The sequence below is a fragment of the Pristiophorus japonicus genome, chromosome 9, assembly GCF_044704955.1.
Source record: "Pristiophorus japonicus isolate sPriJap1 chromosome 9, sPriJap1.hap1, whole genome shotgun sequence".
Lineage (NCBI taxonomy): Eukaryota > Metazoa > Chordata > Chondrichthyes > Pristiophoridae > Pristiophorus > Pristiophorus japonicus.
Window position 1 is genome coordinate 85,062,693 of NC_091985.1, and position 27,095 is coordinate 85,089,787.

The 27,095-nt window shown below is 42.8% G+C and overlaps 1 protein-coding gene across 1 annotated transcript in view; it reads right to left on the reverse strand.

Moving 5' to 3' along the window:
* Nucleotides 1-27,095, reverse strand: part of LOC139273124 (neurexin-1-like) — a 2,375,046-nt gene that overhangs the window by 1,258,789 nt on the left and 1,089,162 nt on the right. Inside the window, exon 9 of the mRNA XM_070889537.1 lies at nucleotides 1,079-1,282. Within this exon, the coding sequence (XP_070745638.1) occupies nucleotides 1,079-1,282 (204 nt within the window). The remainder of the gene's footprint in view (nucleotides 1-1,078; nucleotides 1,283-27,095) is intronic.

Below are 27,095 nucleotides of genomic sequence, written 5' to 3' on the forward strand. Positions count from 1 at the left end.
TAAAAGATAAATATGATTCGAATGAGTAGTAGTGGATACTGCATTTGTTAAAAATAAAGTGATGAAAGCAGAAGCCCATGCAATCATTCACGGGTGGGTGAATGTCTAATTTACTACTGTTTACACAATTAGAAGTTGCTGAATATCCACTTTCCATACTTTTATTTAAAAATACAAAAAGTATTAGCTATAACAGTACCTTTCCAAGTTTCTGAACCTTTTATAACTGGACTAAGTAATATACATTTAGAAAATCATAAAGTGGTTCTATCATTTTACAAATGATATATTTTTTAGTTAGAGAGAGATTATTTTTATGTTCTATGGCTGGAGCTTTCTCTTTCTTGTGTATCCTTATTTAAAAATTGCTTTGCATTTGTAATAAAATATAATATATGAGCTGTGAAAGATTCAAACATAGTTTTCCTCATGGATAGTCTATTGTCTGGAGCCTGGAGCAAGTCTGCAATGTTTAACTGTGACCACGCCTGTCCTTTTTAAGCCACTGCACAAGTACCCTCTGTGGGGACTGTCTTTCAAGGCACATCCAGGTAATTGTGGCTCCTTGTAAAAACCACTGAGATTCATCAGAGAACAATTGTAGCTGCTTGTAAATATCAGGCACCAGATCACTGGCAGGCTTCCTTTTCTTGTTTATTTGAAGATTGTTTTTCATCTATCACAAAGTGCCATGTCTGACGCGAGACAGGTGTGTGTTAAATGCAACACCTTTTATAATTCTAGATAGATGGGCTTCTTGCTTCAGAGTACAAAAAGATGTGAAATGAAATGTGAAAAAAATTAAATGCATGACAAAGAAAGTTGTAGTTTTAGCAAAAGAAACACCTTAAACAAAGTGTGTTATTCAGAATGAAACAGAAACAGCAATTTTGTTTTCATGAAAAAGCCAAGTCTCAAAAGATGGGCTTATAACAAATGTGGCAACACATTTCTTTGCACCTTTCATTCTTGTTAAAAGTCTTCAAAAAAAATGTCAAAGAAATTTTGAAAGCAACATAATGAACCATTTAAAATATCTATAAAAAAAGTGATGATGCAAAGCATAAATGGATGTTACCTAGGTTGACAGTAAGTTTGACACGGCCACCATCAAGTTCCAATCTCAGAGTATCTGCTGAATCTCGGGAAGTTGTCGCCATTAAGATTCCATAGGCTCGCTGGGACATAAATCGCAGCGATACGTCCTCTGCTTCTGTGTGCATTACAACAGGCAGCTGGATTTTCATAAACTTGCTTCCATCATAGCTCAGTATTGTTGCTTCTGTTAAAAAAAAATGGAGGAAACAAAAAAACTTGAATGCACTTCAGTGTATGATGATTAAATTACAGTAAACTTCAATTTCAAATATTTTGAAATACAATGCCATTAAATATCAACACCTTCACCTGTCTCCTGGTACTCAGCATTAGATATTGTTTTTGGTCTTCAACAACTGCTTACTTTACTAAACTTTTTAATTTTGTTCTGTATGTATGAGTTTAAATCCTGTTTATTGCATCCAAAGTACTTTGCGAATATACACACAACAGCTTTTACAAGCAGTTTTTAAAAAAATCACAACAATTCCACAGCCTAACTTAAAACTTTAAAACACGTTATGATAAAATGTAAAAATACAAAATTTAGAAGTAGTTACCCCAATTAAAAAAAGAAACTTACTGCAAATATACTGATATTTTTCACATTTGGCTCACTGAATTACTTTGTAAAATTATGGAAAGCCTTTCAAGGTAACAGGAGCATGTTCAAAGGGAAGAACTAAATCCATAGTTTAATTCAAACATGGGGTACACTCTGTTTTACATATGCTATAGTAACTTAATACTTTCTCAGAATATGTTACTCCTATTGTTAAAAAAGTAATGTTGAACAGAACAAAGTTGGGTGGGGGGTCTGAATTGGATAGCCTGTGAAAACAGAAGCAGGGATCGCAATGTGCGATTAACCCGTGCCTGTTGACTGAAATGCAGGCAGGATGTTACTTTGTCTTACCTGCTCATTAGAATGATTGCTAACCATGCTGTTCATTGGCTGCACGCATCAGAATGGGGCCCAAGATTGTCACTTCCCAGCATCACTTAAAGCTAGCTTGCATTGCTTAAAGCCAGTCTGCACTTCTTAAAGGGGAGGTGCATTATGGCTGGAGCAGGTGTTGGCAGTCGGCAGCAAGTGAATCTGACCTGGGAAACAGTGAAGAATGGCACAACATGGGAGAGGGTCTTTGGATGCTGCACTGGAGGCCTTGGTGGAGGAGATGGAATGTAGGAGAGATGTCCTGTGTCTGCAGGGGATCCAGATGCATGTTCAAAATGCAGAGGGAGCAGATAGCCATGGAGATCAATGCCAGTAGTCAAGTCCCAACGACCTGGATGTAGAGTCACAAGAAGTTCAATGACCTCACATGAGTGGTCAAGGTCAGTGAATGCATCCTAAAATGCCATATACTACCAACTTCATGACTTGCCTCAGATACACCTCAATTTACCACGCCCTCATCACTCACCTACCAACAATCTCTATCATAGAACCATAGAAAATAGGTGCAGGCTACCACCATTCAATAAGATCATGGCTGATCATTCACCTCAGTACCCCTTTCCTGCTTTCTCTCCATACCCCTTGATCCCTTTAGCCGTAAGGGCCATATCTAACTCCCTCTTGAATATATCCAATGAACTGGCATCAACAACTCTGCGGTAGAGAATTACACAGATTAACAACTCTCTGAGTGAAGAAGTTTCTCCTCATCTCAGTCCTAAATGGCTTACCCCTTATCCTTAGACGATGTCCCCTGGTTCTGGACTTCCCCAATATCGGGAACATTCTTCCTGCCTCTAACCTGTCCAGTCCCATCAGAATTTTATATGTTTCTATGAGATCTACTTTCATTCTTCGAAACTTTAGTGAATACAGGCCCAGTCGATCCAGTCGCTTCTCATATGTCTGTCCTGCCATCCCGGGAATCAGTCTGGTGAACCTTCGCTGCATTCCCTCAATAGCAAGAACATCCTTCCTCAGATTAAGAGACCAACACTGAACACAATATTCCAGGTGAGCCTCACCAAGACTCTGTACAACTACAGTAAGACCTCCCTGCTCCTATACTCGAATCATCTCGCTATGAAGGCCAACATACCATTAGCCTTATTCACCGCCTGCTGTACCTATCAATCAGGACTCATAGATAACATTCATATGCTCCACCTCACCCTCACACACTTAGAACTGTTGCAAGCCTCACACCCACATCTCATAGTTTGCACACACTGCCAGCTATTCAATCATGACAGCCACATCATACAAACATATTGCACGACACTTACTGATACACTTCCCTCTTTCTCTTGCAGGACAAGGTGGCATAAACGGATGGCAGCAGGAGCTAACCAGAGGGTGGCAGGTGTGCCTGCATTTCCTAACCCTCATGGAGGAGACGGTGCTGGCCATTATTGGAATGGCAATTGCTGAGCCAGTGGTCGGTGACAGGGCTGAATCATTTGAAGATGATGGTATCCTCATACCAAATCCTCCTTCTCATGTCTCACTTCCTCCTCATCCCACAATCTCTTGTAACTTACAAGCTGCAGAAGGTGTAAGCATACACCTCTTACTTTCCACCCATCCCCTCACCACAACCTTACTCTTGTGTTTTCTCATTTTAGATACCCAAGAACTGCAACTTGGCCATGCAGTGGTGGAAGAGCAAGTAGATACTGATGAAAAAGACACACCATCCCTCGATTTCACACTTATAGCCATCGGTTCAGATACTAACACTGCGCGTTATTTAGAGGATAGCATAGAGGCAGGATCTGCACGTGGTGAGACATCGCACATGAGTAGCCTGCAGCCATGGCATGGGGGAAAGGGTAGCATAGGTGCCAGCATGTCTGAGGGCGAGGACAAGGTCACACATGAGTTTTGCTGCAGAGGACTCAGATGAGGACATCAATGGGGCAGGCTACAGGAGAAGATTGATATGTATGCACAATTAAGTGCTTGGTGCATTGGGAAACCTGCATGCAACGTCAAGGAGCATGGATGAGTCCAGCATCAACCTGGCACAGGCCTTTGCGTGGAGCTTGGAACCCATCCTTTCCAGCACGGAATTGATGGCCAACTCCATTAGCACACTTCTGGACCCAATCATGATGCAGCATCTGATAAGCTTCCTCTGCAGCATAAGCAGCTTTCACCAGAAGTCTGAGTGCTGCCATGCAAGCTCCGACTGTTATCATGGCTACAGATACCAGTGTTCAAAGGGGCTTGCAGGGAGTTACAGCAGTCCAGCATTCTCTTTTCCAACCGTTCACTAAGATTACTGAGGCACCGCCCAAAGGAGTGGCAGTGGCTCCATCGGGTACAAACCTGCTGTCTCCTCTCAGGATGACAACATTTGTCCTCCCACCCCTGCCACTCCACCAGTGCCCTTGCTGATTGCCTGTCAGCCAGCCAGCCCAGACGGCTGCTGCCCATGCTGAGACACGATAGTCTGAAGCCAGGCCTTCAAGGCCCAGAGCTGCTTGAGGTCATCCTCCAAGGCCATCTGCGGTCTCCCTCACTGAAATTCAGCAGCCTTCCACCACACATGCTGCAGCTGCTGGTATAGCACTGCTTAGGAGCACTAAGGCAGGCAAAGGCAAACAGAAGATAGGCACTAAGGGAATGCACAAGGGTGATTAGTTTACGTTTGTAGGCAATATGGTATTATCTCATTTGTAAATTTGGTTTGGAGTTGTTATTTTGTGTTGTGTTGGCTTTTATTTATGCCTAGTGGCCAAGACGATGATGTGATGGTCATTGACAGAGAGAAGATAAGGAGTATGGGACTATTGGTGAATGGTGAATTTGGTTTGCGGATACTATTATCTCATTTGAAATAGTTCTTCACCTACAGCCCACGCAGAAAGTGGCTGTCTTCGTTGCCACCTCGCTTCCTCTTCCATCTTCAAGCAACTTGCCCTGCTGTGTGCTCTCTGCTCATTCTCCCAGTCATACTCTATTCCAAGGAGAATTCCTACTTGTGCACCCATGTCTGGCAGCAACTGGTTTGAAGTCAGGAAAAAGTCCTTCAGCACTTGCCACACATATTGCTGTAGACTTTTGCAACTTGAAACAACTGTGGAAAGTACCAAACACTTGTAGAATCATACCAACAGCCAGAAGATATCAACCAGCAAGTAACCTGCAAGTCATTGATGATGCTTTAAATAATGCTGGTGGGGGTCCTTCCTGCTGCTTAACACATGTTCAGTCATGCAAGGTTACGAGAGGGCATTAGCTGGAGTGTTGAGCTCTAAAATGGCAGCGATGGCATCAAATCAGAGTTGCACGCTGATTGATGTCATGATCTGCCTGCTCTGCGTACTTCTAGCGGACATTAGCTGTGCGCGCTAACACCGTCACCAATATGGCATTCTGTGTTTGCTCAATGGGCGTCATTTTGGTTTCCAAACAGCGGATATAGTGCCCAAACAATGGGTTCTACCGAACCCAATTTCACATCCAGGATGTTTCCCAAAGAAACAAGACAATTTATTGTAATGGTAAGTGGAAAGCAATGTGGTTTAAACACAAGAGCTTCGGGAATTACCTCAAGGAAATTTAGAAACAATGAAGATTAAGAAAGACTTATTTTCTGTTATGAGCCAAATATGTCTTAAACCCGTGTTAGGATAGAGCAACCTCAATTTTGGACTCAAACCAAGATGACAATTCATTTATAATTGTGCAGATTGCATTGCACAGGTCTGAAAGAACAGGAGATCAAATCATAATAGTCCATTGCTGTGTATTCAAGTCCACTGGGGTTCAGGTTATGGTTGCCAGCACAGGATCCTTGACAATATTTAACCACAGCTGACCGACACCACTCATCTTGGATCAAAAATCTGGGATGCTTATTTTTGTCATTAGGCTATAGTCTTTAACCTTTAACAGAGTTTAATTTTATTACATTGTGATTGTATTTTGCATTTTCCTTTGCTTTCCTTGTTTCATTCACAGACCTTCTGAACTGTATGATTGTTAGTCACTATTTGAATATTCTACTATTTTAACTGCGTGTGTGTGTTGTGGGCTGGGAAGCAGGTACTGCCAACCAGAAATATTTATTCTGACGTATCCTAGGTTTCATTGTGATAGATTGCTAATGTTGACTAATAATCCTTCTTGGATTTGCTTTTCTGTGCAGCCAACAGAGAGTGATGCAGAGTGCTGCACTGATGCCAGGCAAGAGAACTATGAGACATGTCTGTTTGCTGTCATCGATTGTCACACAGTTATATATCAGAAACCATCTTTCTTTCTATTGAAATCTCTAATGAGTTTTGCTATGCTCAGAACAGAAGTCAATGGGGATTGTGTTCAAAAGAAAAGTCAGTTCCTGATCAACCTGTGAAACAACAGCTACACATTGATCAATGACAGCTGGCAAACACGCTCCACAATGATTCCCAGACTCCCTCCTTATCGAATATCAGATGAACACCTCTGCTTTGTTTTCCCTTAGATTAATGTTGGTCTTCTGAGCTCCAGGGAGGAGCCTTTCAACAAAGAATCATGATTTAATAACAGCAGTCTGTTGAAAACAAAACTCTGTGGCATAAATAAGGGAATAAGTACTCATTTTTAACTTCTTCTCCCTGCCTACAGCAGTAACCTTCTTAAATTGATGCTATCCTGTGAGATTTTATCAATTTAAAACATTTCTAAAAGTTATGGTACAGTTTTAAAGAACAAACCGTCCATAAAATGATACAAGCTGAAAATAACCATAGATTAATATAAATAGAAGCAATGTGTCTACTTATTCTATGCAAAGAATTCCAAATAATACTGACAAAAGCAAAATACTGGCAATCTGAAATAAAAACAAAGTGCTGGAAACACTCAACAGGTCAGGCAGCATCTGTGGAGAGAGAAAGAGTGTTAACATTTCAGGTCGATGATCTTTCATCAGAACTAGAAGATGTTAGAGATGAACAGCTTTAAGCAAGTATAGAGCCAGGGAAATGGGACAGGCAAAGAACAAAAGATCAACGTGACAGGGTGGGGAGCAAGACTGATTAAATGGCAAAAGGGATGTTGGTGCAAAGCAAAAAGAGGCCAGAGTGGTAGTGGGATGCAGAATTAAAGTAGCAAGCAACCTCAGAGTTATACTTGTGAAGGTTTTCAGCAAAGCAATTACCCAATGTGCATTTGGTTTCATCAATGTTTGACAAATTTGCTGGAATTCTTTGAGGATGTAACGAATGGGGTGGATAAAGGGGAACCAGTGGCTGTGATGTATTTGGACTTCCAGAAGGCATTTGACAAGGTGCCACATAATAGGTTACTGCACAAGATAAAAGTTCATGGGTTGAGGGCAATATATTTTGCATGGATAGAGGATTGGCTAACTAACAGAAAACAGGGAGTCGGGATAAATGGTTCATTCTTGGGTTGGCAATCAGTAACTAGTGGGGTGCCGCAGGGATCAGTGCTGGGACCCCAACTATTTACAATCTATATTAATGACTTGGAAGAAGGGACCGAGTGTAACGTAGCCAAGTTTGCTGACGATACAAAGATGGGAGGAAAAGCAATGTGTGAGGAGGACACAAAAAAATCTGCAAAAGGACATAAACAGGCTAAACGAGTGGGCAAAAATTTGGCAGATGGAGTACAATGTTGGAAAGTGTGAGGTCATGCACTTTGGCAGAAAAAAAATCGAAGAGCAAGTTATTATTTAAATGGAGAAAGATTGCAAAGTGCTATAGTACAGCGGGACCTGGGGGTACTTGTGCATGAAACACAAAAGGTTCGTATGCAGGTACAGCAAGTGATCAGGAAGGCCAATGGAATCTTGGTCTTTATTGCAAAGGGGATGGAGTATAAAAGCAGGGAAGTCTTGCTACAGTTATACAGGGTGTTGTTGAGGACACACCTGGAATACTGCGTGCAGTTTTGGTTTTCATATTTAAGAAAGGATATACTTGCTTTGGAGGCAGTTCAGAGAAGGTTCACTCGGTTGATTCCAGAGATGAGGGAATTGACTAATGAGGCAAGGTTGAATAGGTTGGGCCTCTACTCATTGGAATTAAGAAGAATGAGAGGTGATCTTATCGAAACGTATAAGATTATGAGGGGGCTTGACAAGGTGGATGCAGAGAATATGTTTCTAATAATAGGCAAGACGAGAACTAGGGGACATAATCTTAGAATAAGGGGACCGCCCATTTAAAACTGAGATGAGGAGAAATTTCTTCTCAGAGGATTGTAAATCTGTGGAATCACTGCCTCAGAGAGCTGTGGAAGCTGGGACATTGAATAAATTTAAGACAGAAATAGACAGTTTCTTCAACGATAAGGGAATAAGGGGTTATGGGAAGTGGGCAGGGAAGTGGACCTGAGTCCATGATCGGATCAGCCATGATCGTATTAAATGGCGGAGCAGACTCGAGGGGCTGTATGGCCTACTCCTGCTCCTATTTCTTACGTTCTTATGTGAGCAGCGAATATCGTATACAAGTTGAACCTCCCTTATCTGGAACCCTCAGGACCTGGCCTGTTCTGGATAAGGAATTTTTCCAGGCGAGGGGTGGTCACGTTAAATTGGATGGTATAGGTACTGAACAAGGGGATATTGGGGTTGGCTGACTTGGGGCTGGGAGTGCGGCAGAGAGATCATGGGGGGGTGTGGAGGCCGGGGTTGGGGGGGTAGCGGCGGATCGCGGGATCAGGCCAGCGATTGCTGGAGTCGGCAGCAAGGAAGGACTTCAATTTGTCCATGTTGGAGTTCTGCGCATGCGCCACCCAGTGGCTGGGAATAGTTCTGGACGAGGGGTGGTTCCAGATAAGGGAGTTTTGGATAAGGGAGGTTCAACCTGTACGAAGTTGAAAGCAGCACAAGTAAATCACTATTTCACCCAGGAAATGTGTTTGGGGCCCTGGATGATGGGAAGGAAAGAGCTCAAAGAGCAGGTGTGACATCTGTGCTTGTATGGGAGGGTACTGGGGGAAGAGGAGCAGGTGTTGGGATTGATGGAATAATGAACCAGGGTGTCACAGACGTAACGATCCCTTTAGAATGCTTGTAGTGGCAATCCCCTACACGGCTGGCGGGGTGATCCATACCCTTGGGGTCTACCTACCTTTATTTTACCACGTTCCTGGGCCAAAGAAGAATTCTCCTCTTTCCCAGATTTCCCATGCTTCCATCCTTCTCAGCTATTCTGCTGTAACAATTTACACCTCCTCTGGACCCACCTTTTACTTCTATATTTATCTCATTATCACCTCTGTTTACCTTGCACCATCGCCACTTTTGTCATTTAATCAGTCTTGTCAATACTTCTCCCTTTTGTTCATTTCCTGCCCCATTCCCTGCCTCTGTATTTGGTTTAAATCCGTTCAGCTTGCAATTCTGATGAAATGGCATTGAGTATTTCCAGCATTTTCTGGTTTTATTTCAGATTTCCAGCATCTGCAGTATTTTGCTTTTGTATTAATGCTGAATTTGATTCCCATATGTAAAAGCTCATCTATTTCAATCCAACCAAACTTCTTTCAGAAGATTCAGGAAGTTTTTTTCTTCGACAGCTTCTATCAGAATGTGTACTTTTTTGCTTTTTGTAGAATGTACTGTGCTCTTGATAGTCTGACATGTCATTAAAGAAAGCTGTCTGAGCTTTTCTCCCCCCTGGGGAATATTTTCAGATGGATCTCCATTCTATGTGGCCAACATGTCTTTTAAATGAAGATGAGTCCCTTCGACAAGCCTCAGCATTCAGAAAATCAATACTGAATATATAAACACAATGATGTTGTTCCTCAGGTCCAAAATTAATTATATACTCTTGGATTGAAACAGAAAATCTTTCATATATGAGAACCAGATTCAGTATTGTCGATTAATAACTATTGGGAGCAAATTGGGAGCAAATGACCTTACCGGGAAACAGAATGGAAGTGACTGATCTTACAAAGCACTTACAGGCAATCTTCTACTCACAATAGGAATACAATGTTGCATTCTTCAGATAAATTCACACATATAGGCTCAATCATGCATAATGGATGATCTTAAATGTAACTGCACAATATCCAAAATCAGTACATGATTCCTTCATTCTCAGCCAGTTGTGGCTGGCTGTGACATTTGAATATGATGATGAACTGTAAAACTGGTTACTGGGGAATTTGGGTCCTGGCTTGAAAATGTGGCTTGTGAACCGACAGCATTATTCACAGATGCCAGTAGAACACAGTCGCTATCACACACAAGGCAACACAATCCACCATGAAATAAAAACAGAAAATGCTGGAAATACTCAGCAGGTCAGGAAGCATCTGTGGAGAGAGAAACAGAGTTAACGTTTCAGGTCGATGACCCTTCATCAGAATTGGAAAAAGTTAAGAGATGTAATAGGTTTTTAAACAAGTGTAGGGGCAGGGAAAGGAGTGAGGGGAAGAGAACACAAAAGGCAAGGTCTGTGATAGGGTGGAAGGCAGAAGCGATTAAGGGGCCGAAATTTCCCCTTTTTTTCCCTAAGGCCGGTAACGTCTTTCTGCCCAGGAGCAGCGGAAACAGGTTTGCGGCGTGCCCAGTCTTTCCCACCCCGTCCTGCGCACTGACCCCTTACCACCCGATGCCGACCACTTTTGCGCCCTGCGGGGGAATTGCCCCACAAGAGCTCGGTCGACGCCCCAGATAGCTTCGCAGGGCACAAAGCTGCGGCTGGCTGGGTGCTGCGGCCGCCCTTAAAGGGGAAGGTGCACCGCAGCGGCCGCCATTTTGTTTTAATCGTTGACCAACTCCCGAGTCGGCCTGACAATGGTGGCCGCTGGTTCGGCCGGGCCAGCAACAGGCAGCCTGGCACCACCTCTTGGGTGCCAGGCCTGTCGAGCCCCACCCAAAACGGGGCGGAGGGCAATTTCCCCTGGCGCCCCCCCCAAGAAATTATGGTGCAAGGCAAAAGGATATAGCAATAGGACAAGAACCAAAAGATGAGTCTCGATAGGGTGTAAATGGAGATGACCAAATCATCATCAGTTGCCGTGGGTAAAAAAAAAACATAAAAAGAGAAAAAAAATAGGGGCAGAGTTTATGGTTTGAAATTGTTGAACTCAATGCTGAGTCCAGAAGGCTATAAAGTGCCTAAACGAAAGCTGAAGTGCTGTTCCTTGAGCTTACGTTGAGTTTCATTGGAACAGTGTAAGAGGCTGAGGATGGAGAGATCAACATGAGAGTGGAGCAGAGAATTAAAGTGACGGATGACCAGAATCTGCATTTGGTCGATCCACCATGACTTTGGCCTGCTGAATGCTGCATAGAGATTTACAAGATACTTAACTGGACAGAGAAAGTGAACTCAAAATATTACTTTCAGATTACACCAGGATGCAGGAAAAGAGGACACGTGTTTGGAGTTGTGAAGGGAAAATTTAGGGCAGACCTCAAGAAGTAGTAAAATGGTGACTGATATATGCCTGCACACCATGGTCCAATTATTCATGGCCTTTAAATCAGCTTCACCTGAAGAATACTTTTGGTCTTGACTGCCTGACCGTAAAGCCATGGGAGATTGACTGATATTTTATATATCATTGTAATGAATCAGCACATTTACAAAAATACTCCAGTTAACACCACCTACAACAAAACCTCCTGTAGGCAGTGACATACTATGTTTAACAGTGAAAAATGAAGGATAAGGTTTCCAATGCTGAGACATCTGTCTTCCCATCTGCTTTTTTCTGGTCATAACAAAGTCTTGCCACAGAGTACTGATGCACTTTTCATACAAATATATTCAGAACATAAGGAAACATAGTTTTGCTGCATTATCAAAAGGGGGAATACACTGTGGAATATTTTTTGGAAGTATATTCATTGGAAATGATTTATTGTCCTTTGTGCATTTTTTACTAACAATTCTAAGTGAGAAGGTTTCATTATAATGAAAGAGCATAGATCAGTATCCATCTCAGTCACGAATGCTCCAAAGCTGATAATCCTCAATCTGCTCAGAGAGGGAGCTGTGTACATAGGATCACTAATGTGGTGCTGGATGGATGGATCAGCTCGGATCATTAACATGGAGATGTAAATAGGCTTGCCTTCTTTTATCAGTTTCACAAGCAGACGGGGAAGAAGCTGGTCGGGGTTGGAGAGCAGGAATATGATATGAAAAAAAAAAATACTTAGGCATAAAAGGTGCAGGATGTACATTTATTTCATATCTATCGTTTGCCTGCCTGTGTTCCAGCGCTTTGTTTAGATGTTGCAGAGTCAGATAGGCCCCCATTAACTCCTGGGAATTGCTGCTGCTCAGTTTGCTGGTGCCATTTAAAATTAATGTTGAGGCTTCGTAATTTAAGAGCCACAGGAACTGTTTGAAATTGAGTCCAGATTTCTTTTTACTGTAGCCCACAACATTCGACTTTAAACATCTGCCAAAAACTGCACAAAAAACCTAGACAACTGGATAGTTCAGTACTGTTTACCTTAAAATGGACAGCCTGCTCAAAACAAATAGTTGGAACCGGAGGTATAGAAACATAGAAACATAGAAAATAGGTGCAGGAGTAGGCCATTCGGCCCTTCGAGCCTGCACATCCATTCAATGAGTTCATCGCTGAACATGCAACTTCAGTACCCCATTCCTGCTTTCTCGCCATACCCCTTGATCCCCCTAGTCGTAAGGACTACATCTAACTCCTTTTTGAATATATTTAGTGAATTGGCCTCAAAAACTTTCTGTGGCAGAGAATTCCACAGGTTCACCACTCTCTGGGTGAAGATGTCTTTCCTCATCTCAGTCCTAAATGGCTTACTCCTTATCCTTAGACTGTGACTCCTGGTTCTGGACTTCCCCAACATTAATAAGAACATAAGAACATAAGAATTAGGAACAGGAGTAGGCCATCTAGCCCCTTGAGCCTGCTCCGCCATTCAACAAGATTATGGCTGATCTGGCCATGGACTCAGCTCCACTTACCCGCCTGCTCCCCATAACCCTTAATTCCCTTATTGGTTAAAAATCTATCTATCTGTGATTTGAACATATTCAATGAGCTAGCCTCAACTGGTTCCTTGGGCAGAGAATTCCACAGAGTCGCAACCCTCTGGGAGAAGAAATTCCTTCTCAACTCGGTTTTAAATTGGCTCCCCCGTATTTTGAGGCTGTGCCCCCTAGTTCTAGTCTCCCCGACAAGTGGAAACAACCTCTCTGCCTCTATCCTGTCTATCCCTTTCATTATTTAAAATGTTTCTATTAGATCACCCCTCATCCTTCTGATCTCCAACGAGTAAAGACCCAGTCTACTCAATCGATCATCATAAGGTCACCCCCTCATCTCCGGAATCAGCCTTGTGAATCGTCTCTGTACCCCCTCCAAAGCTAGTATATCCTTCCTTAAGTAAGGTGACCAAAACTGCACGCAGTACTCCAGGTGCGGCCTCACCAATACCCTATACAGTTGCAGAAGGACCTCCTTGCTTTTGTACTCCATCCCTCTCGCAATTAAGGCCAACATTCCATTCGCCTTCCTGATTACCTGCTGCACCTGCAAACTAACTTTTTGGGATTCATGCACAAGGACCCCCAGGTCCCTCTGCACCGCAGCATGTTGTAATTTCTCTCCATTCAAATAATACTCCCTTTTACTGTTTTTTTTCCCAAGGTGGATGACCTCACACTTTCCGACATTGTATTCCATCTGCCAAACCGTAGCCCATTCACTTAACCTATCTAAATCTCTCTGCAGCCTCTCTGTGTCCTTGACACAACCCGCTTTCCCACTAATCTTTGTGTCATCTGCAAATTTTGTTACACTGCACTCTGTCCCCTCTTCCAGGTCATCTATGTATATTGTAAATAGTTGTGGTCCCAGCACCGATCCCTGTGGCACACCACTAACCACCGATTTCCAACCCGAAAAAGACCCATTTATCCCGACTCTCTGCTTTCTGTTAGCCAGCCAATTCTCGATCCATGCTAATACATTTCCTCTGACTCCGCGTACCTTTATCTTCTGCAGTAACATTTTGTGTGGCACCTTATCGAATGCCTTTTGGAAATCTAAATACACCACATCCATCGGTACACCTCTATCCACCATGCTCGTTATATCCTCAAAGAATTCCAGTAAATTAGTTACACATGATTTCCCCTTCATGAATCCATGTTGCGTCTCCTTGATTGCACTATTCCTATCTAGATGTCCCGCTATTTCTTCCTTAATGATAGCTTCAAGCATTTTCCCCACTACAGATGTTAAACTAACTGGCCTATAGTTACCTGCCTTTTGTCTGGCCCCTTTTTTAAACAGAGGCCTTACATTAGCTGCTTTCCAATCCGATGGTACCTCCCCAGAGTCCAGAGAATTTTGGTAGATTATAATGAATGCATCTGCTATAACTTCCGCCATCTCTTTTAATACCCTGGGATGCATTTCATCAGGACCAGGGGACTTGTCTACCTTGAATCCCATTAGCCTGTCCAGCACTACCTCCCTAGTGATAGTGATTGTCTCAAGGTCCTCCCTTCCCACATTCCCGTGACCAGCAATCTTTGGCATGGTTTTTGTGTCTTCCACTGTGAAGACCGAAGCAAAATAATTGTTTAAGGTCTCAGCCATTTCCGCATTTCCCATTATTAAATCCCCCTTCTCATCTTCTAAGGGACCAACATTTACTTTAGTCACTCTTTTCCGTTTTATATATCGGTAAAAGCTTTTACTATCGGTTTTTATGTTTTGCGCAAGTTTACTTTTGTAATCTATCTTTCCTTTCTTTATTGCTTTCTTAGACATACTTTGCTGTCGTTTAAAATTTTCCCAATCTTCTAGTTTCCCACTAACCTTGGCCACCTTATACGCATTGGTTTTTAATTTGATACTCTCCTTTATTTCCTTGGTTATCCACGGCTGGTTATCCCTTCTCTTACCGCCCTTCTTTTTCACTGGAATATATTTTTGTTGAGCACTATGAAAGAGCTCCTTAAAAGTCCTCCACTGTTCCTCAATTGTGCCAACATTTAATCTATGTTCCCAGTCTACTTTCACCAATTCTGCCCTCATCCCACTGTAGTCCCCTTTGTTTAAGTATAGTACGCTCGTTTGAGATGATCAAAGAAAATGTGCTCTGAAATGAGAGGGGGCAGACAGGATCATTAATGTGGAGATTGATATCTGACCTGAGCATTGTCAGATACGATGGAAAACGGACCAGATAGGATTCTATGGTGTTGCAGATGACGGAACAAGATGACAGGAGATGAGGTCAACAAGGAACAACAAGCTCAACAGTGCAGTGAAGCAGTGGTAATGCATAATGGAGGCATTTTTATTTGCAGTTTAAAAATAAAAATGGAGGGGGTGAAATTGCCCCTTTTTATAGCCCCATTAGTGCTTCCAGGGGACGCTAATGGGGTGGAGGAGACCTTTTGCCCGGGGGGGGCAGCGGGTGCTACCGTCTCCTGGGAAATTGCCTGAGAGTTTGCGGAGGCGCTGCCATGGCAGCGCCGCGTCCCACTGTGAGTGCCCCGGGCCACCATGCAACCGGCAATGGCGTCATCACCATGCGCAGCGACCTCTCACCTCCCCACGTCGACCCATTAATGTCCCGTGGGGGAAATTGCCCCGCTCTCGGAGAGGGGTGGGGGGAGGGGGGCTCCTTAAAGATGAGGGCACCAGTACCGCAGGCCGCCTTTTTTTTCTGATTGCCGACTCTGGGGTCAGCTTTACAATGGCAGCCCTAGTGTGATCCGGGCTACCATCGGGCTGCCTGGCACTCAGTTTTATGTGCCGGGCTGCAGGCTTGGTCACATGCTGCCCTGGTAGCCTAGTGGAGGCAACCAGAGGCTTTGCAGTGTGCCCAGTGGCCCTCCCCTTTAAGCAAAGGGGAGAGGCTTTGAAGCGCGTAAGCACTATGTAGAGCATCAATTTTTTTAGTCCCATTCCCTGCCATTTCCCACTGATCTGCAAATTTGTCCCCTTGGGTATGTGCGCTTGTATAAGAAAATGAATAACAACAATATTATTCCTAATAACCCACTATGAAATTTAGAAAATATCAGACACTTATCCATGTTTCTTCACCTGCACTCCCACCTCCACCCCCACTCTCACCCCCATTCCCACCCCCACCCCGCCCTGTCAACATATGTGCAACACCTCGAACATCGAGAAATGTTTGCAACATTATACAGGGTACAACTCTTCCTTTGCATCAGCAATAGAACTAATATATAGCATAATATTTATACCATCAAGACCCATTTACAACTTGACTGATCAGACATTCTGCAGTCAGTTCCATTTGTATGAATATCACACCAATATCCACTCAATATTATCTATATATCATTTTTTTTAATTAAAAATTGAAATGAAGCAACGTTCCTTCATTACATGACTTTACTAACATCAATAATTCCTCAAATCTTATTCTATAACTCAGAATTAAAAACTGTTAAACAATATCTATTTAAACATAAATTAGAAAATTCCCAATGAAACTACAAGAGTGCAGAGTAGTGTTATTATTAGATTCGCAAGATGGGCATTAAATATACTCGACATCTTTTATGGTCATAATTTATACTTTCTCTGCACAAGTATTTAATAATAATATTTCACAGGATTAATAATCCTACTAAAAATAAAAAGTTAGGGTTCATGGGTGCAGAATACAATTTAAACTTTAAATTCTGATAATAAAAGTAGCATACTATGTCAGCAATCCCAGTTTGGTCACTTGACGACTCGACACTCTGATCCTTGGTTTACAAAACTTGCTCTGTGTGAGCACAATATGCGCTCATCTAGCACTCAACAGCTTTTGGATCACAGTGGAAAAAGAATAGTACCAGTAACCCCAATGCTCGGACAATGAAAACTGGTGCAAGTGGATCCACACGTAGCAAGTATCTAATTCATCATGTTGGCTTTATTTTAACAGACAGGAAAAAAATTGCTAAAATAAATCTCAAATATTCCACATTTTCACTTGCTTGGCAACAATTCTCCCATTTAAAGTATTCATAACTGGCACTGTTTAAAATCTGATAGTATACTATTTCATTTCTGCATTTCTCCCAGATCTACATTTTTTTTTTAAATCATTATTTCTCAGTAACAGCCGATCTTGTTGCCTGGAAACCAACTTGCTAAATTGCAATATATAGGTTTAAAAAAAATGGAGTCTAAGGTGCAAATATCATGTTTGTTTTGAGTGGATTTTATGCTCATTAAAATAAAGGGTGTCTGTGCATGGGTATGCAAGATCATTTCCATTTTTTATACACCATGTCAGTTCCAAGAACTTCCAGTTTATGCATATTGGTGAATTACAAACTGAAGTCCCTCGATGCTGTCTCACCTGTGTATTGTGCCTCAACCAGAATCGCTGCGCCAGTGTGGCATTATAATTTTGTGTGCAATCATCCTCTCTGTGTGAGTATGTCAATATAGTGCCAGTTTTAATTGTCACTGGGAATGGAGTTGGGACCACCCCAAATTAATTTCAGTCAGAACAAAATGAAACAATCTTTGAACCATAATTAAAACAATTGTTCACTAATTAGGGCATCTCATTTTAACCTCTCCACGACGAGCAGTTTTGAGTTTTCATTTCTACTATTCTTGTTTTTTCAGTAGCAGCAACTGAATGGAACCTTGAGGTGAAAGAGGTGCGTAGCTGACTATATCACCCAGTCTCTTGCACAAAGAACATAAGTGCATCTTGCAGTTATTTTAACAATAAATTCTTATACTGCTTATTGAAAGAAAACCAATCTCTATGAAAAAATAACTAGATACTGTCAACAACAAATGCTACATATATCTTAAAAAGGGGAAGGGAGCAAGCACTACATGAAATAAGTATAGCACTGTAATATATAGGTTGATGGCAATCATCATAGCAGTATCTAATTACACTGTGTCAGCCTCCATTTTGTATTCCACACAGATTTCTTCAAATGTTTAAGTTTAAAATCCTGTTCTATTCTGATTATGACATGCTTGATCAGACAAAATCCATCTATTTATAAATATTATTGGGATATATTATTTTTGGCTCTTCAAATTAAACAACAATGGGATATCTGGCATACATTGTGCCATTGAAGATTTACTCGAATGCCATTGATGCTGGGATGTGCCATCTGCAATACCTACAATTTGCCACAGGGTGGTAGAGCATGCACATTCAACTGAATGTTTTTGCAATTTTCCTGACAGCTTGCTTTTGATGAGTGCCAGATTTGTTCTGTCCATGATAGAACAATCTGGATGCATCAAAACAACTGGCAAGATGCCACATTGTGCCTATTTTAAAAACTATGCATAATTCTGCCTGCAACTGTTTTCTTATTGAAATTGTGACCTATTTTTTTTCATAAGGTGTCTCATATTTGATTGCATCTGCAATGGAAAAAAGTGCTAAAAAAAAGAATCTTGGGGCTCAATTTTGCCCAAGCCCGTTTTCTGGCGTATTGCCAGAGTTACGCCCATTTTTCTAGGCCAAAAATGCGGCAGAAATATTTTGCCAAAGTTTCCCCGATGTAGAATTCAAATTTGGCGGCGCGCAGCGTGTCCAGTCGCCTCAGGGGGTGGAGCCTGCTGTCTGCACCGAAAAAACTATTGCCGCACCTTCTGCGCATGCACGACAAAAAAGGTGACGTTTTTGACGTTATTTCAATGGACCCACATGCGCTGTACTGCTCCAGGTTGGCAATCGGCTATTTTTAAAGAGCCAGTTGTGTGTGTGAGAAGGAGTGCTGTGTGAGAGCATTGGAAAAATCAGATCTGCAGCAATACAAGATGCAACGCGGTGCAAGGACCAAGAATTTCTTACAGGATGAAGTGGAGGCACTAGTTACTGTGATTGAGACCAGATGACAGGAGCTGGACACCAGCACAAGTCAAATAAAAGTTGCACCTAAAGAAATGAAGAAACGCTGGAGTCAATTTCCAGAAGATTATTGCGCAATGGTGACCACCACAAGCTCTGGAGGCCAGTGTAAAAAGAAGTGGCAGGACTTTGGTCAAGTAGTTCGTGTAAGTAATATTTTCATTTATTCAATGGAATTGCAATTATAATTGTGACCAGCTGGAAATGTCCCACCCAGCAGAAAGACACCCTCTCTAAAAAGTTGAATTTACATTTTTGCAGAGGAAGGTGGCACATAATAAGAGGGAAAGAACTCGAACAGGAGGTGGCCTGGCAAATCTGCAGTCATTGACACCCTTGGAAGAGAGGGTCGCTGTTTTGATGGGTCCTGCCTGGAGAAAAGCAACCACCACTGCACAAGCTGGACCCAATTTCGAGGGAGAGAGTAAGTCCTGCAAATTCCATCGTCTGACTTTGCAAAATGTTAAGTACTGCGCGGGCTAGCCATGATTTGGTTCCTGGGGATGTCTCCATGAGCTGCACTTCAGTTGATGCAATGTGCTATCATTCATCGTGATCCTTCAGCCTGTGCTGTGCTACTCATGCCACTTACCCATCCCCCTCCTCTGCTGCTAACCATATGTCTGCGTTCTGTTACATTTTGCAGAACTTGAGGCTGACCTCGATGATGCAGAAGATTCAGACAAGGACAAGCCTGAAGAGGAGAACATCTTCCAATCCCACCCTCCAGACCAAGAGCATGGGGGTGAGGGGGAGGGGATGGAGATGGATAAAGCCCCCATTGTTTTACTACCTTTGGAGGAGATGCAGGTGCCATCCATTGAGGTGCCATCCCCTTCCATGACTAGTGGTTTGAGTGTTGGTGGGACATTGCATGGTTTCCTACCGTCCGAGGCTGCAAGTTCTAGTGGTATGGTGCAGCAAGGCACAACCAGGGCCCCACCCTCTGAGGTTGTGAGTCCCAGTGGTGGGGTGCAGTGAGGCAAACCCAGGGGGAGGAGGGGCAGGAGAGCTCTACAGCGCTCTCCTGAGGTGCAGGATTTAACAGATGTGGTTCAGATGATGGCCATGAGTGTGAAGAGCACTGACCTTATGCAATCACTCCTGGGCACCATCAGTGATGAGGTAGCGGGACTGTCGAGAGAAGTAACAGCAATCTCATGAGAAATGGGAACAATGTCCAGGACCATGAGTGAGGGAATATCTCAGTCAGCTGAAACTATGTCAGTGACCATGAGGGAGGGAATGTCAGAGATGGTGCAACCTCTATCAGTGAACATGAGGGAGGGAATGTCACAGGTAGTTGAGACAGTTTTACTCAAAATGAAGGAGGGAATATTGCAGGTGTTGAAAAACTGTCAGGGTGGCATGTTGGAGTTAGCTGCTGCAATAAGGGAACACGTCCAGACCCCGCGCCCATTGACAGAATCAACTGCCACTCCCACTCCAGTCCCCACAAACAACCTCTGAAGAGCCCCAAGCCGGGCCCTCCACATTGCCGCCTGCCGCCCAACACTGCCCTCCCCCCCCTCAACAAGTGAGCACTACCCAAGATCTTGGAAAGAATAAGCTTGGTATCAACCCCAGAAACACTGTGCCACCACCTGCGGGCAAGGGTGGTGGAGTCACCAAGAACAAACGTGACGGGTGATCTTAGTATAAGATGAAAGAGAGATGGGTGCAACCTTTTTTTGTTGCTGTTGTTGTTATTATTGTTGTTACTGTTGTAACTATTCTCAAATTAAAAGTTTTTTGTAAGTTATGTAAATTTACAAGTTTAAAAGTTGGTAAGTGATCTTAAAGTTTTTAAGTGATCTTACAGTTTGTAAGTGATCGTAACTGAAAACTTTAAAGTTTGATACAAAAATAATTTTATTAAAGTTAAGTTAAGTACAAAGAACGGTTTGTTAAACTTTTGAATTAAATATATCTTACATTAAATCTGAATCATTTTCATTATTTGTTCCACTAACACAACACAACATTACGGAACAGGTCCAAATAGTAAACATGGTCCATGTGGAATAGTTGCCGCTGAGCCTTCAGGCCGCAAAGCGTTTAAGGATGAGCTGCTGGCGCAAGGCTCAAGCAATCGTGAAAGGAGCACGATGGCCCGTCCTCCTCCGCTGTCATGCTTCGGGTTCAGATAGTTGCATGGTTTCCTCATCCTCCAACTCCTCTTCCTCCTCATCATCTGCATCTTCCTCATCATTATCATCTTTCACTCTCACCGCAGGTGGGTCTTCTCCTACCAGCTGCTGCTGCCTCATGATGGCCAAGTTATGCAGCATGCAGCACACAACAGTGAACTGACCGACAATCTCAGGGGAGTATAGCAAGTAGCCATAGAATGGTTCATGCATCGGAAACGCTGTTTCAAGATGTTAATAGTCCTCTCTATGATGCTGTGCATTGCAATGTACGACATGTTGTATTCCCGGTCATCTTCAGTCCGTGTTACGCATAGGGACATCATGAGCCAGGTGGCGAGGCTGTACCCTTCGTCTCCCAGTAGCCAGCTCTGCCCTTCAGGCTGCTGCTGAAACATGGCAGATATAACGCTCTCGCGTAGGATGAATGCATCATGGGTGCTCCCAGGGTATTTTGCATTGACTGACATGATGCGATGCATGTCATCACACTCGAGCTGTACTTTAATGGAGTGGATGCCTTTTCTGTTCCTGTACATCTCTGAATCCTCCAAAGGTGCTCGCAAAGCAATGTGGGTACAATCAATGCATCCCTGTACCTTTGGGAAGCCAGCAATCCTGGAGAAGCCCACAGCCCTGTCACGCATTGCTTGGGCAGTAATGGGGATCTTTATCTTGTCATTCCTCCATGCAATTACTGCAGCTGTCACCTGCCGAATGCAGACATGTGTTGCATGTTGAGATGGCGCACACATCCCAAGTTGTAGCATGAAATGATTCAGATGCATAGAATGAAAGTGCAGCTGTAACCTTCATTTCAACCTACAAAGCAGTCCTCCTGACGCATCTAGACTGCAGGTCTGCTTTCACCAACTCACAGATCTCAGTTACAACTACTTTGCGGAAACGCAGCCTTCTGACACAGTCTACATCACTCAGGTACAGGTACGCCTGTCTCGATATACCCGACGTGGGTAAGGCCTCCTGCCCAGCACCCTATGGGCTCTGATGTTCCCCATGCAATGACGTCAAATCAATTGTCTCCTACATAGCACCATCATGCAGAAGACTTGCAGAAGTATGGGATTGTCGGTATTGCCTCTATATTTAAATTTTACCTTTGCTCGAAGCTCAAAATGGCAGGAAGGTCAGCAGGAGAGGTTCTTTGTTTTCTTTCCCCAAGGTCTGTATAGATGGACCACACCCAGGTCTTGTGACTTCTCCTCCCTCTCTTTTCCCCCCCCAGCACCCGTCCCCCCCCGCAAACTCATTGTAGACTTGTGCCTAATGCAGCAGCCTTCCGATCGCCACCTCCTTCCCCCCACCACCACCCCCCGGCGCTTGTTTTCCAGCCGAACCCCGAGCCCCTGTGTCCGGGCGCGGTGCCGATTCTGACAGCTGATACTCCCACCCCCCTCCAACCCTGTTGAAGATGTTCAGGTGGCATATAAGTAAAAAAAAATGAAAACTTCGGAAATCCAAGAAACTTCCATGTATTCCGTGGAAAGGTAAAAAAAAAGTTAAACTTTATTATGAATATTTCAAGTGTTAGAGACTCCCTCCAAAAACTATGAAAAACAATGGCGTCTTTCAGTGCTGACTTTTCAATGTGCGCTGCTTTCTGTTAACTCACCAGAAGGTTTTTGGGAGTGGCCAGATACGCCAACCTAGGATAAAAAAATTGGGGGCAAACTGCGAAAAATGTTAAAAACTGGCGCAGACATGATGTCAAAAAAGCCTAATCTAGAAAAATCATAACTAAACCAGTTACGCCGGCGCAGATTCCAGGGGGAAACTTTGAATGAAAAAATGAACAGAAAATGGGATTGATTGCTCTGGACCTCAAATGCATGTCGTGACTGAATAATGGATATCTATAAGTGATTTCAAATAATAATCCAATCATAGAAGTTCACATGTGGATATAAATGGGAGGCGTGAAGCTGGAATAGCTTGAACTCAAAGATTATACCACAATGTTGAAATTGCCTTTGTTATATTTCAGTTTGTTTCGGCATTGGCAGAGACTATTAGTGTTCAGACCGATTATGCAAGCTCTCTGTGCTCTTGATGCCACAGGAGGATTAATAATTATAAAGTAATTAATGAAGGTTTTTGGGAAATGATCTGTAGATGGTTACTGGAAATTGTGTGACCAGTGTATGTTGTAGACAAGTAACAAAATGACAAAAATTACATGCACGATAGGATATTTTTTTAAAAGGTATTATTCTCATATATTGCTATAAAAATCAATTTTTAATGAACCCAAAATAACTGCTTATGCTCCAGACATCAATGGAAAACCTACTTATCATAAAAGAATCATAGAATGGGTCCAGCACAGAAGGAGGCCATTTGGCCTGTCGAATCTGTGCCAGCTCTCTGCAACAGCACTTCAGCTAGTCCCACTCCCCCGTCCTTTCCCCATAGCCCTGCAATTTTTTTTTCTTGCAGGTACTTATCTAATTCCCCTTTGAAAGCCATGATTGAATCTGCTTCCACCACCCTTTCAGGCAGTACATTGCAGATCCTAACCACTCGCTGTGTAAAAACGTTTTTCCTCCCGTCGCCTTTGGACCTTCGGCCAATCACCTTAAATCTGTGACCTCTGATCCTTCCACCAATGGGAACAGTTTCTCTCTGTCTACTCTGTCTAGACCCCCTCATGATTTTGATGATGTCATGTTGTGGTGGCGTGAGTTATTTATTGGGAATGATTTTGGTGGTTTTTTTCCAGGGATTTCTCCTTCCCCAGGCCTCTCTTGGAGCGCTCCGAGGCCGGCTGATAAGCTTGGGATTTTCGCTAGTGCCCTAAGAGAGGTGTATAATGCCTCCCTTAGCGCTCCGCCCCACACTCAGGGCCCAGCTGATGAATTTTGCTCACTGAGGCACAAACTGTTCCCAGGTACAAACTTTACCGCCACGCCACCATTACTGCCCCGAAATGAGCAGAACCGAAAATCCATCCCAAAGTCTTCTTAAAGTCTATCCAGATCCTCCTCACTGTTTACTATACTTTGAAGTTTTGTGTCATCTACAAATTTGAAATAGTGGTCTGTACACCTCAGTTCAAATCATTAATATGTAGGTCCCGCATTGAACTTATCAGAACTCATACGAGTGTGGAAGCAAGTCATCCTTGACTCCAAGGGACTGCCTAAGAAGAAGAGGAGAAGAATATATATCAGGAAAAGCAGTGGCCCGAGTACCGATCCTTGGGAAACATTAAACATTTATACATTAAACATTTAAATGTAAGCACCAACTCATGTTGCAAAAATGAATTTCGGTCCTGAAAATTAGTCTGGAAAAGATATTGCCTAACATTGCAAAAACTGCAAATCCTGCACTTCAGGCAGTGGATCTGCAATACTAGCTTATGGTGCTGTAGAGTTCACATCTTTTATATGGTGGGATAGTTTCAACAGCATTGAGCTCACATTTAAACCACACATGGGTGGTAGTTTCAAATTCTTGGTTGTTAATTTTTTTTCCAGGAGTCGCAGCCACCCAAGAGGAAGATCCATTCAAGCTCACATCTGTTCGGTGTGTAGCTGTTATTTTTAGTATAGTTATTACCGTATAGTATAAGGAGTGTCTTAAAGGAGCAAGGGATGGTCCATACAAGTTAGCATCTATTCTGTGTACATCTACTTTGTTAGTATGGTTACTACAGTATGGTACAGTGTAGCATAGTAGAAAAAGGTGGACGGATTGAATGTTCCAAGTGACCCAGAGGGTTTCTAACATCTGATGTCAGTGGGAGTTCCCAGTATATAGCATATTTAGTATTTTCAATTTTGTGTTAGTGTTCACCTGATTTTAGTTGTGATGTAAGGGTCCCAAATTCCTATTTTTATTGAAAAAAAAAGAATGCTTGTTTCTCTCCGTAACTATCAACCTGCTAATGAAATCACAAGAAGTTGCAGATGATTTCTGCCATTGCGATTTCACTACGGTGTCATTAATCATGAAGAAAAACAGATTCCCAAATGTTTCTTTTAAAACAAATTTCACCCCAGTGGGTTAATCATCTGAGCTGTATGATTTCTCTGGTGGGCTTTTGGCTTCATGCCCATCTTCAGCATCTATTGCCATGGCTATCTCATAGGTCTAAGTTTGTTAAAGGTCTAGGTTTGTTTAAGCCATTTATTTCAGGAAAAGCAATGCTTCCTTGGCTGGCCTCCCGCTTCCATCCTCCATAAACTTATGCTCATCCAAAAATCTGCTGCCTGTGTCCTAACTCGCACCAGGTCCCATCAGGCAGAGTGATTCAAGTTAGTCCTCAGTTTCCCTCCCAGCCTATGAAGGCTTTCAACATAATGGCCCTGAAATTCCGTTTTGGCCTTCCCGTGGGCATTTTAGAGAAAAAAATACGCACCAACCTTAAGCTGTTGCCCACGTTCGACTTTCCGATGTTGTGGCCTCCTTCGGCTGCGATTCGCAGCGCTTGCATGTCGATGCGTGCGCAGGCCTTGAGCTGGAATCACGTAGCTCTGGGCAACCAATCAGGTAAAGTATCATAGTAATAGGAGTTCCGCAGGGTCCTAAACTCCTAATACTATGATAGTGATAGAGCCCGAAACACCCAAAACACAGCCCCAAACACCCAATAAACACTAATAAAAAATAGAAAATAATTACACTACATTCATTTAAATTAAAGTTATTAATGTCTTAAAAAAAATTTCCCAATTTTTTAAAAAAGTTTTTAAAAATAAACTTACTGTTGTGGGGAGGGTTTTTAATGATATAAAAATAAAGTTATTAAAACATATTTTATGTTTGTGTTTCTTTAAAAAAACACTTGCGCCTGTAAAAGTAGGCCATGCGCAAGATTTTTGAGGACATTTGTAAGTGTAAATATCGGAAATTTCCACTTACAAGTGTCCTCGCTCCCGAGATGCGGCCATCTGTCAAGCCTGAAACTTGACAGATTGGAAATGCCGATTTCCAGTGCATGCACATTGTGCGCTGGAAACTGGCATTTCCGATGCCTTCCTGGGTCCGTAGGAACTCCGTACGGACCCAGGGAGGCCAGAATTTCAGGGCCAATATTTATCTGTCTTTTTCAGCTTCAGCCAATACAAATCTGGAAGATCCGAGTCTGAATGTATTCTCTGGATTATTTGGACTGTTAATCCCTGATGATATACTCCGATGGATTTCATAGTTTCCATAGCATGGAGACCAAATAAAAAACTGAGGATTGCTACATTTTTTCTTTGAACCAGATCTGAATTTTATGTTCTGGAAACAATGACATTACAACAATTTGTACTCATATAGCGCCTTTAATGTGGAAAATGTCCCAAGGTGCTTCACAAAAGCATACTCAGACAAATATGGACACAGAGCCAAAGAAAGAGACATTAGGACAGATGACCAAATGCTTGGTCAAAGAGGTAAGTTTTAAGGAGTATCTTAAAGAAGCAGAGAGAGGTGGAGAAGGGAAAGATTTAGGGAGGGAATTTCAGAGCTTTGGGATGAGATGGCTAAAGTCATGTCCACCATTGGTGGTGCAAAAGAAGTAGACGATGTACAAGAGGCCAGAGTTGGCGGAACGCAGAGTTCTCAGAAGTTTGCAAATGCTGGAGGAGGTTATAGAGTTAGGGAGCGGCGAGGCCAATGAGTCTGAAAATTTAAAAATCGAAGCATTGTTAGACTAGGAGACAATGTAGGTCAGTGAATACAGGGGAGATAGGTGATCAGAACTTGGTACGAGTTAGGATTTTTGGATGAGCACAATTTTATGGAGGGTGGAAGATGGGAGGCCAGCCAAGGGAGCATTGGAATAGTGGAGTCTGGAGGTAACAAAAACAGGGTTGAGGGTTTCAGCAACAGAAGGGCTGTAGCAGGGTTGTAGACGTGAGTTATTACAGATATGGAAATAGGTCGATTTTGTGATGGAAAGAATGTGGGATCGGAAGCTCAGCTCAAATAGAGTGTTGAGATTGCAAACAGTCTGGTTCAGCCTGAGACAGTGGCCAGGGAGGGGTTTGAAATCGGTGGCTTG